This window comes from Saimiri boliviensis, chromosome 14, assembly GCF_048565385.1.
Source record: "Saimiri boliviensis isolate mSaiBol1 chromosome 14, mSaiBol1.pri, whole genome shotgun sequence".
Classification (NCBI taxonomy): Eukaryota; Metazoa; Chordata; class Mammalia; order Primates; family Cebidae; genus Saimiri; species Saimiri boliviensis.
Window position 1 is genome coordinate 84,605,704 of NC_133462.1, and position 12,983 is coordinate 84,618,686.

The following is a 12,983-nucleotide window of genomic DNA, read 5'->3' on the forward strand; positions in this document are numbered from 1 at the left end:
TCTCTTGAAACCAGAACAATCAGAACTCCCTGCCATCATGGAGCTTATAGTCTTATGGTGGGTGAAGTAAAATAAAATAAAAAGGCACCTTCTATGTCTATTAGAATGACAAATGTTAGAAATAAAGCAAGGACGAGTTGATAGTGTGTATGACTGAGTTTCAGGAGAGTGTTTATGATTTAAATACTGGTGGTCAGGAAGGGCCCCACTGAGAACTGACATTTGAATAGACTCGAAAGGGGAAAAGGAAATACTGAATAAAGGTTTTAGGATGGGAGTTCGGCAGGCCTGCAGGAAGAACAGCAAAGTCAGTGTGGCTGCTGCAGAAAAAGGGAGGAGGAAAATAGTAGAAGATAAAGTCACAGTGTGTGAGGTTGGGGCAGATCATGAAGTGCTCCTGTAAGAACTGGATCTTACAGGAACAACTCAAACAGCAAGCAAACGTTAGTAGATGGGTGGCCAAACCCCAGTGGCTCACACCTGTAATCCCAGCTTTGGGAGGCTGAAGCAGGTGGATCACTTGAGGTCAGGAGTTTGAGACCAGCCTGGGCAACATGGTGAAACCCCGTCTCTACTCAAAATACAAAACTTAGTTGGGCGTGGTGGTGGGCGCCTGTAGTCCCAGCTACTCAGGAGGCTGAGACACAAGAACTGCTTGAACCCAGGAGGCAGAGGTTGCAGTGAGCCAAGATCACACCACTGCATTCTAGCCTGGGTGACAGAGTGAGACCGTCTCAAAAAAAACAAAAACAAAAACAAAAAAAACCAGAAAAGGTAGGTTTTAGTAAGGGATTAACATGATCTGAATTATGTTTTGTCATCATTTCTCTGGCTGCTGTGTTGAGACTAAATTGCAGAGCGTCAAGGGCAAAAATAGGGAGACCAATCAGGTTATTGCAATAATAATGTAAGAGATGTGGGACTCTATCTACAGGGGCCTACAGGTCCTTTGCATGCTGGCATTCTTTAGTGATGTGCCTTGCCGTGATATGCATTCAGTGCATATCTGCTTATTTAAAATGACACACTGGGCTCATTGAACAGTGCCAAGTTAGGGAGATATTTCTAGGAATATGTTCTTAGGATTTACGGATATTTTAATCCAGATTTTCTTTGTTAACTCTGCTCTCTGGCCCTTTTACTTAGCCCCACTTGCACCTAAACAGCATACCAAAGAAACACAGCATTTGTGTGCTTATGTCAACCTATTTTACCTTTGTAAAGAAGAAGTGCTAGGTAGACTCAGGGCCCAGCTTGGTGACTCACGCCTGTAATCTCAGCATTGTGGGAGGCCAAGGTGGGAAGATCTTGTGAGCCCAGGAGTTTGAGACCAGCCTGGGTAACATAGTGAACCCTGTCTCTATAAAAAAAAATTCTAAAAATTAGCTGGGCATAGTGGTGTGTGTCTATAGTCCCAGCTACTCCTGAGGCTGAGGTTGGAGGATCACTTGAGAGAGACTTGTCTCAAAGGAAAAAAAAAAAAAAAAGACTCAAGCAGAATTGTGAAGATAGTCAATGGCTCCTGACTATCAATAATATAACATTTCAACCTAACATTGATATCTATTTTATGCAAAGCATTACATTATGAACTGGGCAATGCATAAGACAAGTTCCTTTTCTCAAACTACAGTCGAGATGGATAGACAAAACACATAACACACATCAAAAGATAACTACACATCCAAGGCAGTGTGTGTCCAGGGTAAATTAAGCTATTCAGATTGGATCTTGGGAAGTACATCAAACTTGGAAAATGGGTAGAGGAGAGAAAAGCAACAGAGTACCACAACATGAGTTTCCAGTTATGGGACTTGTAATGAATTCCTTAATTAAAATAAAAAATAATAAAAACAAAAGCCAGGGAGGAGAAAGCCCATGTTGGTGACACTCAAATATATCTTTCCAAATAAATGTGGATAAAAGCCAATTCGAGAAGGTAAGAACTTCGAGGTCCCTAATCCAAAACAAACAGCAAGCAGCCAGCCATTCCAAGCGGCTGACATGATTAACCTTATTCGTATTTCTGCCTGGTGTTTTGCAGCCAATAGGTCAAACTATCAGTCAGCGCGGGCCCCTGAGAAGTTGGCTATTTACGGAGCACCTAATAGGCACGGAATTGAGCTCCATACTGCTTAAATTGTTCCCTAAGTAAGGGTCTAATTTGGAGAAAACACCCACACACAAGGGAACTGGCGAGTGACGCGGAGTGGCCAGTTATCCTGAGTGTTATCACTAACGGGACGGGGCGCTTGGGGACGGGCGTAGTCCAGCGTACTGAACCCTTCCCCCAGCGTTTCACCCACACCCAGAGGTGTGTACTGTCAAAAAGCAGCGCCTCGCCAGGCACGGTGGCTCACGCCTGTAATCCCAGCACTTTGGGAGGCTGAGGCGGGTGGATCACGAGGTCAAGAGATCGAGACCATTCTGGTCAACATGGTGAAACCCCCCGTCTCTACTAAAAATACAAAAAATTAGCTGGGCATGGTGGCGCGTGCCTGTAATCCCAGCTACTCAGGAGGCTGAGGCAGGAGAATTGCCTGAACCCAGGAGGCGGAGGTCGCGGTGAGCCGAGATCGCGCCATTGCACTCCAGCCTGGGTAACAAGAGCGAAACTCCGTCTCAAAAAAAAAAAAAAAAAAAAAAAAGCAGCGCCTCCAAGTCGAGCTATCTCTTCCGCACTGTCTGGACTCCGATCCGAGGCAGACGAGGACGGAAGCTCCGAGAAAACCCTGGCGCCGACCCCGCGGCCCTGGGCGCCCCGGGAAGGCCGGCGGAGGGTCCGGGGCGGCGGGGCCCGCACGTGGAAGGTCCCAGCCCCGAGCGCTCTCCCTCGTAGACCTGGAGGCTGGAACCGCCGGGAGGACGGCGGCCCACCTGCTGCGGGAAAGAAAGCCCTTCTCTTCTTTCCTTCCCATTTTCCTACCACCTCCCCCGCCAACTCCGCCCTCGGGGCCAAGGCAGCCAGAGCCACCCGGGACACATCTGTGGGTCTTGATCGCTCTGTGCTCGTCCCACAGCAAGCCAGTCGCGGTCCAAGGCGCCGGGGGCTGTGCAGGAGGCCGAGCTGGGTGGCGGTCAGCGCCGGGGCCCCGAGCGAAATCCAGCAGAGTCGCCAGGACGCCCAGATACAGAAGACCGGGCGCGGGGCGGGTTGGGGGAGCCACAGCGGCGAGGCGCGCGGGCGGGGACGTGAACGAGGACTGACTCCCGTCGCTTCCCGTAGCCGCCCACGGACGCCCGCGCCGGGAACGCGGACGGCACCTAGCGGCGGACAGACGACCTGCTCCGGGGCGCGCCTGCACCACCAGTCCCTGGGTGAGTCGCGAGACCCCGGCCTCGGGTGGCGGCGGTCGCTGGGGGCGTGGCTGTGCCGAGGGTCGCTCCAGCGGAGGATGGCATTCGGATGTCACGGCTCCGAAATCACCATTTGATGGGGGGACAGGGTCTACTTCACCCTGACCCGCAGGTTCTCACCGCGGCGGAGCCCGGGCTGGGTGGCGGGGACGCCGCCTCTGCGGGCGAGGCGCCCCGGGACACGGGGGATGATCAGGAGTTGCGGCCTTTCTTGGACATCCCTGGCTGGGCGCAGGCTGTTTGCCCTGGGGTGTCTCCTAGCTGCAAACCCACCCCACCTGGGCTGCTTTCTCACCTGCTCCCTCCTAGCCTGAGGCCGAGCGCCACCTCCAAGGGGGAGGAATCTGGGGAAGTTTCCTTCCCGGAATTTGTAGTGACAGTGGAGTGACCCCCATTGCTCTCCCTGCCTCTCACACGCTCTTTAGGATGCCGAGTCATTTGACTGCAGTAGTAAACATTACAAAGCGCTAGTCATGTGACTTCCTTTGCCCCTTCGTGAAACTTAAGTGATGGCTTCTGGTGACGCCAAGTGTTCCTGCTGGCGGGTCCCGTCCCAGGGGATACTTCGGAGCTTGCGTGATTTAATGCAAGCCTATGGCTTAAATTGGGTCACTCGCTGGTTATTATATGTGTGTGGCAACTCGGCGTCCATTCTTTTTTGCTCTCGTTCTTGCTTTCTGAATGTCACAGAGCCAGAGGTTTGAGGTTTTGACTAATGTGTTAATGACACAGACTGGGCCTATATTTAGGTGGTAAGCTAAGAGGGATATAATTTTTTTCCTTAATAAAGAAAAAGTAATAGATTCTATCAGTATATTATTGTTGGTGTGCAGTATAATGACAGAATTGCTGGAAGTGAAATACAGGAAGCTCTAGTTTCATTTCCCTTTCAGTTCTGCTTAAAGTCATCAAGTTTTTCCTGGAGCTGTTAAATGGAGTGTCCATGGGTACTTTTATCTTAAAAAATGTGGCTAGTGCTTTCCAACACTCCCTTGCCCTGTGATTTTTTTTTTTTTTTTTTTTAGCAACAGAGAAAACTGCAACTTAATAATATTAAAAGGATTTGATTTCCCCCCCTTTGGTTTGTTTAAATTGGAGAAGGAAGAGCACTTCCTTTTATTCACAATAATAATACCTAACTTACTCTTCCACTGTTTTATTAACTCAATCCTCAGAACAAACCAATGATGTGAATACTGTAATTATTCTCATTTTACAGAAATGGAAAGTTAAATGAATACCTCTGGTAATTGTACAGGACTGTTTGATTAGTATTTGCTATTTATTAACTAATTAATTTTTGAGATGGAGTCTCACTCTGCTGCCCAGACTGGAGTGCAGTGGCATGATCTTGGCTCGCTGCAACCTTTGCCTCCTGGGTTCAAGCAATTGTCCTGTTTCAGCCTCCTGAGTAGCTGGGACTATAGGTGCACGCCACCACATCTGGCTAATTTTTGTATTTTTAGTAGAGAGGGGGTTGCACCATATTGGTCAGGTTGGTCTCGAACTCCTGACCTCAGGTGATCCAGCTGTCTCGGCCTCCCAAAGTGCTGGGATTACAGGTGTGAGCCACCGCGCCTGGCCTATGTTAGTATTTTTAATAATAAATTCCATGTTAGAAAGTTTCTACTGATGTGTTTTTTAAATCAATATTTCCTACACTCAAAATCTAAAATTTAATATACGAGCACACTGGTAAGAATGGGAGGCAGAGCTTTCACTGTAATAACATTCTATTATTTGGTAAATATCAGTAAAGCAAGGTGTAATTTAAATTTTAAAGTCGGTTATGGAGATAAATACTGCATGCTTATTTTTCTTTTCCTCTATTTTTACTTTACACAGGGCCAGTGCCTCAGTTTCAATCCAGGTAACCTTTAAATGAAACTTGTCTAAAATCTTAGGTCATACACAGAAGAGACTCCAGTCAACAAGAAGCTGGAAAGAATGATGTTGTCCTTAAACAACCTACAGAATATCATCTATAACCCGGTAACTGATTTCTATAAAATAACTTTCTACCTATGGGAAGATTGAGAGAAAATCCAATAGAATAGTAATTATCTGGTGGGAGATGGGACAAGAATAAAAGCCAGTGCACATATGTGAAGTACCTCCTATGTAATAGGGACGGTGGTGGGTGCTGACTGTAAAACAGGTATGGCTCTTGTCCTCTAGCAGAGGAAGAAGTCACAATGACAATATGGCACGAGGAAACAACGTTGTCAACAGGGAGGTCTGAGTACAATGGAGGGAATGCCAACTTTTGGTGATGGTGGGAGGCTCAGATAATCATAAAATGTAATTTTGTTTTTCTTTTTCTGAGATGGAGTATCGCTCTGTCGCCCAGGCTGGAGTGCAGTGGTGTGATCTCAGCTCACGGCAACCTCCGCCTCCCAGATTCAAGCGAATCTCCTGCCTCAGCCTCCTGAGTAGCTGGGACTACAGGTGCCTGCCATCATGCCTGGCTAATTTTTGTATTTTTAATAGAGATGGGGTTTCACCACATTGGTCAGGAGGGTCTCGATTTCTTGACCTCGTGATCTACCCGCCTTGGCCTCCTAAAGTGCTGAGATTACAGGCATGAGCCACCATGCCCGGCATAAAATGTAATTTTTAAAGGAAAATGGATTTCTCACTCTACAAGTTTTCCATTTTCTTTTTAAATTAGAACTGTCCCTGAGAAGTTAATGCCTCGACCTTTCCCTCAGCCTTCCAAATACTGCTTGGCACTTGGGCAAGGAAAATGTAAAAAGCCAGTGGGGAGATGGAGAGTGAGAGTGAGAAGTAGTAGGGTCTCGTGTAAGGGTTGTGTGCAGTTCAGGCTGGTCCTGGAACGCCTGAATGGCTGTAATTGCTGGAAATTGCCCTGTAATCCTGGGCAGTCAAGAACTTGTTTTAGTTTTATGTGGTGGTGAGAATCTTTAGGAATGTCTAGTTTTCACTTATTTGAAGCTGAATCCTGAATGGAGGTCTGAGAAAGGACAGCCACTTTTTTAGTAACCCCCCTAGAAGATTCTCGGGCAAAAGGAAGTGTGAGAATCCTTGAAATAAGGCTCTAAACCAGTTTTGTTAGTGTGTGCGAGTTCAAGTTTTTGTTATTTACTTTATAGCTATAATTCCTTTTCCTCTAAGTTTTAATGTCGTTGTGTAAGAATGAGGTACCACCGCTGTATCGAGTAAGGTCAGTTCTAGGAGAAATAGCCTTTCAGTGGTAATAAGTTTAAAAAAGATGACTTCCTGAAATGGAACCTAGTGAGACATTTAAAATGATTTTGTGCATGTTTGAGTTAAAAACAACTCAAGGTTGTAGAATGATTTTCTGCAAAGATCTTTAAAAAACAACAGACGACTAGGCTGACTGCCAAGGGTGTCTGAAGGAACATCTAGGCTCAAGCTGGGAGGATGGATGAAGGTTACACTGTTCATTTCTGCTCTTCACACAGAAAAGAAAATTTTATAGGTAAAATTCCACATATCTTGATTCTAGCATACTGATGATTCCTGTAGTTTCTGGAGTCGGTACTCGCAACCACTGAGGTGGAACACGGATAAGTAGACTTCATTTCTTGAGGAAGGGGATCTGGAGAAGTTGTTTTGCTCCAGAGCAAGAAATGCCTTTAGTCTTGTGGAATGGCCTGAATGCTGTTCTCAGGATAATGCATTTCCAAGGGAAGTATTTTTGGCAAATAGCTTTTTTTTTCTTTCTTTTTAAATTTATCTGGTTTATTATCAGTTCTCACAAAAGAGTAGAAAAGGTTAGAGGAAGAAAGACTGAACTGAATGGCAAAATCATTTTCCTCTGTCTTTAAATGTCACTACTGTAAAATATTTGTAGAATTAAGGGTCCATATTGCACTGAAGGTCTCTCATTTATAGCTAGCTGCCCTTTTAATGTTCAAAAATAAAAAAGGCTGCAAATAACTTAGTTATTTGATTGAATTAATTAATTAAAAAAATTTTTTTTGAGACACAGTTTTGCTTTTGTCATCCAGGCTGGAGTGCAATGGCACAATCTCAGCTCACTGCAACTTCCGTCTCCCGGGTTCAAGTGATTCTCCTGCCTCAGCCTCCCAAGGAGCTGGGATTATAGGCATGCACCACCACACCCAGCTGATTTTTGTGTTTTTAGCAGTTTCTCCATGCTGGCCAGGCTGGTCTCAAACTGCTGACCTCAGGTGATCTGCCCATCTCCGCCTCCCAGAGTGCTGGGATTACAGGTGTGAGGCACGGTGCCTGGACAATTTAGTTATTTTAAGTTGATTAATTAGTATATTTCATAAGCTAGACTTAGAAAAACTGTTTTCAGCCAGGTGCAGTGGCTCATGCCTGTAATCCCAGCACTTTGGGAAGCCAAGGCGGATGGATCACGAGTTCAGGAGTTCAAGACCAGCCCACTGGCTAAGATGGTGAAACTCTGTCTCTGCTTAAAATGCAAAAATTAGCCAGGTGTGGTGGCGGCCTCCAGCAATCCCAGCTACTCTCAAGGCTGAGGCAGGAGAAGCGCTTGAACCTGGGAGACGGAGGTTGCAGTGAGCCAAGATGGCGCCACTGCATTCCAGCCTGGGTGACAGAGCAAGACTCCGTCTCAAAAAAAACAAAAACAAAAACAAAAAAACCTGTTTTCTTGTGTCATGGTTATTTTGTTACTGATAGGTTCCAACAGTGAGTAAATGTTTATTGAGTGTCTGCTGTATTCTTTGTTAGGCATTGTAAACACACTGCTACTTTTACATTTTTATTTCATTAATATTTCTAAAAAAATTTTTAAGACAGAGGCTTGCTGTGTCACCAAGGGTGGTGCAGTCTCACCCCATTGCAGCCTCCATCTCCTGGGCTCAGCCACCCAAATAGCCACCCGAATAGTAGGCATGCACCACCATGCCTGGCTAATTTTTGTATTTTGTTCGGTAGAGACAGAGTTTTGCCACGTTTCGCAGTCTGGTCAAGCACTCCTCCTGCCTCGGCCTCCCAAAGGGCTGGGATTATAAGCGTGAGCCACCATGCCTGGCCTATCTCTAATATTTTGGTCCACATTGGTGTTAGACCAACTGTTTACATTAAGCTTTCCTGGAAAAGATGAAGCAAATACTGTTACTGGCCTATGTATTTTTTCCCCTATTTAGTATGTTTCTTTTGACTAGTTTAATATGATTCCAAGACTTAAAAAAATCAGGCTCTAAGGCTGGGTCCAGTAGCTCACACCTGTAATTCCAGCACTGTGGGAGGCCAAGGCTAGTGGATCACTTGAGCTCAGGAGCTTAAGACCAGCTTGAGCAACATAATGAGACCTTGTCTGTATATAAAAATACAAAAATTAGCTGGGCACTGTGGTATACATCTGTACTCCTAGCTAAAAGGAAGGCTGAGGTGGGAGGATTGCTTGAGCCCAGGAGGTTGAGGCTGCAGTGAGCCCTGAGTGTGACACTGTGCTCCAGCCTGGGTGACAGAGAAAGAACTAGGCTCAAAAGTAAAAATAAAAAGTCAGAGGCCAGACGTGGTGGCTCATGCCTGTAACCCCAGCACTTTGGGAAGCTGAGGCAGGCAGACCACTTGAGGTCAGGAGTTCAAGACCAGCTTGATTAACATGGTGAAACCCTGTTTCTACTAAAAACACAAAAATTAGCCAGGCGTGGTGGTGGGCACCTGTAATCCCAGCTACGTGGGAGGTTGAGGCAGGAGTATCACTTGAACCCCAGAGGTGAAGGTAGAGGTTACAGTGAGCCAAGATTGCACAATTGCCCTCCAGCCTGGGTGATGGAGTGAGACTTCATCTTTAAAAAAAAGTCAGGCTTTCTTTTCTTTCTTTTTTTTTTAGAGACAGAGTCTTGTTCTGTCACCCAGGCTGGAGTGTGCAGTGGCACGATCTCAGCTCACTGCCATCTCTGCCTTCTGAGTTCAAGCAATTCTCCTGCCTCAGCCTCCCAAGTAGCTGAGACTACAGGCATATGCTGCCACGCCCGGCTAATTTTTTTTTTTTTTTTGTATTTTAGTAGAGACAGCATTTCATTGTGTTGCCCAGCCTCATCTCAAACAACTCAGCTCAGGCCATCCACCTGCTTCAGCCTCCCAAAGTGCTAGGATTACAGGTGTGAGCCACCGCACCTGGCTGCTTTCTTTTCTTTCTATTCAAATTGAAATTGAATAAATAATTTGGAAGACATTATCTTCACTTCGTATCAGGGATGCTCTCAGTGAAACTTCGTTTGGCAGTTCATTAGCTACTTAGATATTTTATTATTGCTGTTGTTTATAGAGTGCTTAAGATACGATTAAATGCTAGCTGGTTAAGAAATTACTTAGAAATGAAACAGAATTGGTTGTTACTCCAAGTTAATAAGCCACTTGTCAACATGAATCCTACCTGGTACAGAAAAGCTGATCATTCCAGTTTTCCTAGGAACCTTGCTTCCATGTTTATTGTTTTCTCCTTAGTATTCTAAGTACCTCCCTTTCTACCTTACAATTTAGTCTTAAAACGCTCTTAAGTCAAGTCTTTCTTTTGTAACCTGTGAGGTCCCTTCCAGCCTTTGTGCTATTTTTCTTCTTGTTTTTTGTTGCCTGCTTTCCTGAGTGAGAGTTAATTTCCTCACTAAGGCTCTGCCCTCTGATTTTTCTCTGTCTTAATTTCTTTTTTTTGGCTTTACTAATAAAATTTTGTCTTTGATGTCTCCATTTCCTTTATGTCTTTACTCATAGATTTTTTTTTTTTTGCATATGTATCCAGTTCCAGCCTTTCACCTAATGTGAAGCTCCAACTCTCAGTTATTCAGCCAGCCCTTTAAGACTAGGAGTTTAACACCAGACTTGCATCTTCCTTCCCAAAGCAGCTTTCCTCTTGCAGTTTTCCATTTCTGTCAGAATCCTTCTGCTGTGTGACTTGCCTCCTCCTTTGTTTCCTAGCACCTGAGCACCCGATAGTCGGAAGGTAATCTGTCTTCAAAATCTTAAACTACATGTATGTCCAAACCAGTGGCTTTTCCTTTTTATAAAAATTTTCATTAAAAAATTTAAAGATAATATGTACAAATCATTTTTTAAATATTCAAACAGTATTTAAGAGTTCCAGTGAAACATACATTGCCCTTCTACCCTTATACTTAGTTTTCCTCCCCGAGGGCAGTCACTTGTTACCAGTTTTTAAATATATCCTTCCTGAGATAGTTATGAATATCCAGAAGTATGTTTGTTGTGTATATCACCTTTTATATACCCTGTCTCTTTACATGCATGCATTTTACTCTATAAACTCTTTTCTACCCTGCTTTTTCTGTTTGACATACTTTGGAAATGTCAGTTTATTTAGAACTCCCCTTTCCCCTTTCTCTTTCCCTTTTTCCCTTTCCCTTTCCCTTTCCCTTTCTCTCTTTCCCTTTCCCTTTCCATCTCGCTCTGTTGCCCAGGCTGGAGTGCGGTGGCACCATCTTTAGCTCACTGTAACCTCCACCTCCTGGGTTCAAGATATTCTTCTGCCTCAGGCTCCCGAGTAGCTGGGATTACAGGTGTGCGCCACCACACCTAGCTAATATTTGTGTTTTTAGTAGAGATGGGTTTTCACCACATTGGCCAGGCTGGTCTCTTGGCCTGGCTCGTCTCAAACTCCTGACCTCATGATCCGCCTGCCTCAGCCTCCTAAAGTACTAGGATTACAGGCATGAGCCACCGTGCCCAGCCTAGAACTTCCTCATTTATTTTAACAGCTGCATAATTCGTAGTAAAACTTATTTTCGCAGTGCCTTGTTAAGGGCTGTGTCTTTTTACGAATATATCCGGTGCTATAGTGTACATCCTTGTGTGTGGTCTTGGTGCACCTGTGCTAAGTATTTCTGTAGCATAAATCTGTAAAAGTGGAATCACTAATCAAAGGGTGTGATCCATTTCGTTATCTTTATTTTCTTGGATCCTTCTTAGCTTTCTCCATGTTAAAGATATTGACAATTGTCCTCTTATTGAAATTTATGAACCATTGATTCCCTTGATATTATTGCCCTGGCCTCCTGACTGATTCTTCTCTCTCTCTTCTCACCCCATGTTGAGCTCCCCAGGGTCACACCTAGTTTTGATGACTCACTAGCATAGATTTGTACTCGTGGCTGTGATTTATTGCAGTCAGAGGACACAGAGCAGAACTGCAAAGGGAAAGGCACTTAGGGTGAAGTCCAGGGGAGACTCAGGCAACTTTTAAGGTCAGCTCTTACTAGGGTCACACAGGACATGCTTACATCCTCCAGCAAGAGTTGTGACAACACTTTTGAAATGTTGTCTGCTAGGGAAGCTCATTAGAGACTCGGCACCTAGGGTTTTTATTGGAGGCTGGTCACATAAGCACCCTCACACATATCAAAAAATTCTAGTCTCTTAGAAGGAAAGCAGGGTGTTAGGATAGCCATGTTATTTGCATAAACAGTTCAGGTGCAGGAAATCCCCTTCATCAATTAGGCCGGTGGGTACCCTTGTAAAACCCCAAGTTCCTAGACACCAGCCAGGGGCCAGCTTTGTCAGGAGGACGGCAGTCAGGCCTCCCATGTTAACTCTTTTCTGTGTACCTCCTAATTTTAGAAACCTCCGAGGCTTTGCTGCCTGACCTTTCCTGTCTTTCGGTGTCTTTATCTACTTTTATATCTTTACCAATGATCTCTACCCTGACTTTTAAATGTGTGCTCTGGCCATTCACCTAACATGTGGTTCTTCTCCAAGTCTTCTCAGCAGATTTGCTTAGATGTCTGCCAACGCTCCACACCAAGTGTTACAAACTGAACTCATCATCTTCCTTCTGAAACCTGTTTCCTAGTTCAGGCACCGTGGCTCACACCTGTAATCCCCGCACTTTGGGAGGCCAAGGCAGGTGGATCACCTGAGGTCAGGAGTTCAAGACCAGCCTGGCCAACATGGTGAAACCCCATCTCTACTAAAAACACAAAACTTAGCCAGGCGTGGTGGTACACACTTGTAATCCTAGCTACTCAGGAGGCTGAGGCAGGAGAATCACTTGAACCTGGGAGGCGGAGGTTCTACGATCGTGCCATCATACTCCAGCCTGGGCAACAAAGGTGAAACTCCATCTTATTTAAAAAAAAAAAAAAGAAAGAAAAAGAAGCCTGTTTTCCCAGCTTTGTCATTTATATAGAGGCCCTATGTAGAGAGTTTCCTTGGAAACATCTCTTGGATTTATCTGCTCTTGCAGGGCCATTGCCACCAACCTGGATCATGTCTGTATCACTTCACACAAGGCTTATGGCAGCAGTCAGTCATCCAGGTGACTTCCTGACCTCTGGCTTATTTCATCCCCACTGGACTGTTGTTCCTAAACACCTCTTTCTTATGTCACTCTAAAACCTGACCCTGGCCCTACCTTTCTTTACTCCCTGACTACTCACTGAGAGCAGATAGGTCTTGTCTTTTCCTGCCTCTCTGCTTTTGTAAACTGCCATTTCTACCTGAAATGGCAACTGAAATTGTACCTTCTTCATAAACTGTTTTTGGCCACCTCAGAATTCCTTATCCCATTTTCCTGAGGCATTTATTTGACTCTTCTTTACTGCCCCATTTTTTTTTTAAGATGTTGAGTTGGTCAGGGCTTGTAGTTAAAGCAACAGAAGTCAACTCTTTAAGCAGAAAGGGAATTT

The 12,983-nt window shown here is 45.0% G+C and overlaps 1 protein-coding gene and 1 pseudogene across 4 annotated transcripts in view; one reads left to right on the plus strand and one right to left on the minus strand.

Moving 5' to 3' along the window:
• Window positions 1-193: 193 nt before the first annotated feature.
• LOC141581167 (uncharacterized) lies at window positions 194-3,759 on the minus strand (annotated as a pseudogene).
• The window catches only part of LGALS8 (galectin 8), a 28,655-nt gene continuing 18,903 nt past the window's right edge, over window positions 3,232-12,983 (plus strand). For 2 of the 4 annotated variants that reach the window (XM_003935353.4, XM_003935352.4), the window contains exons 1-2: window positions 3,232-3,318; window positions 5,203-5,349. In XM_003935353.4, the coding sequence (XP_003935402.1) occupies window positions 5,305-5,349 (45 nt within the window). In that variant the 5' untranslated portion in view covers window positions 3,232-3,318; window positions 5,203-5,304. Of the gene's footprint in view, window positions 3,319-3,368; window positions 3,470-5,202; window positions 5,350-12,983 lie in introns of those variants that run through there. The other 2 variants (XM_010345882.3, XM_010345883.3) reach the window with 2 other exon arrangements.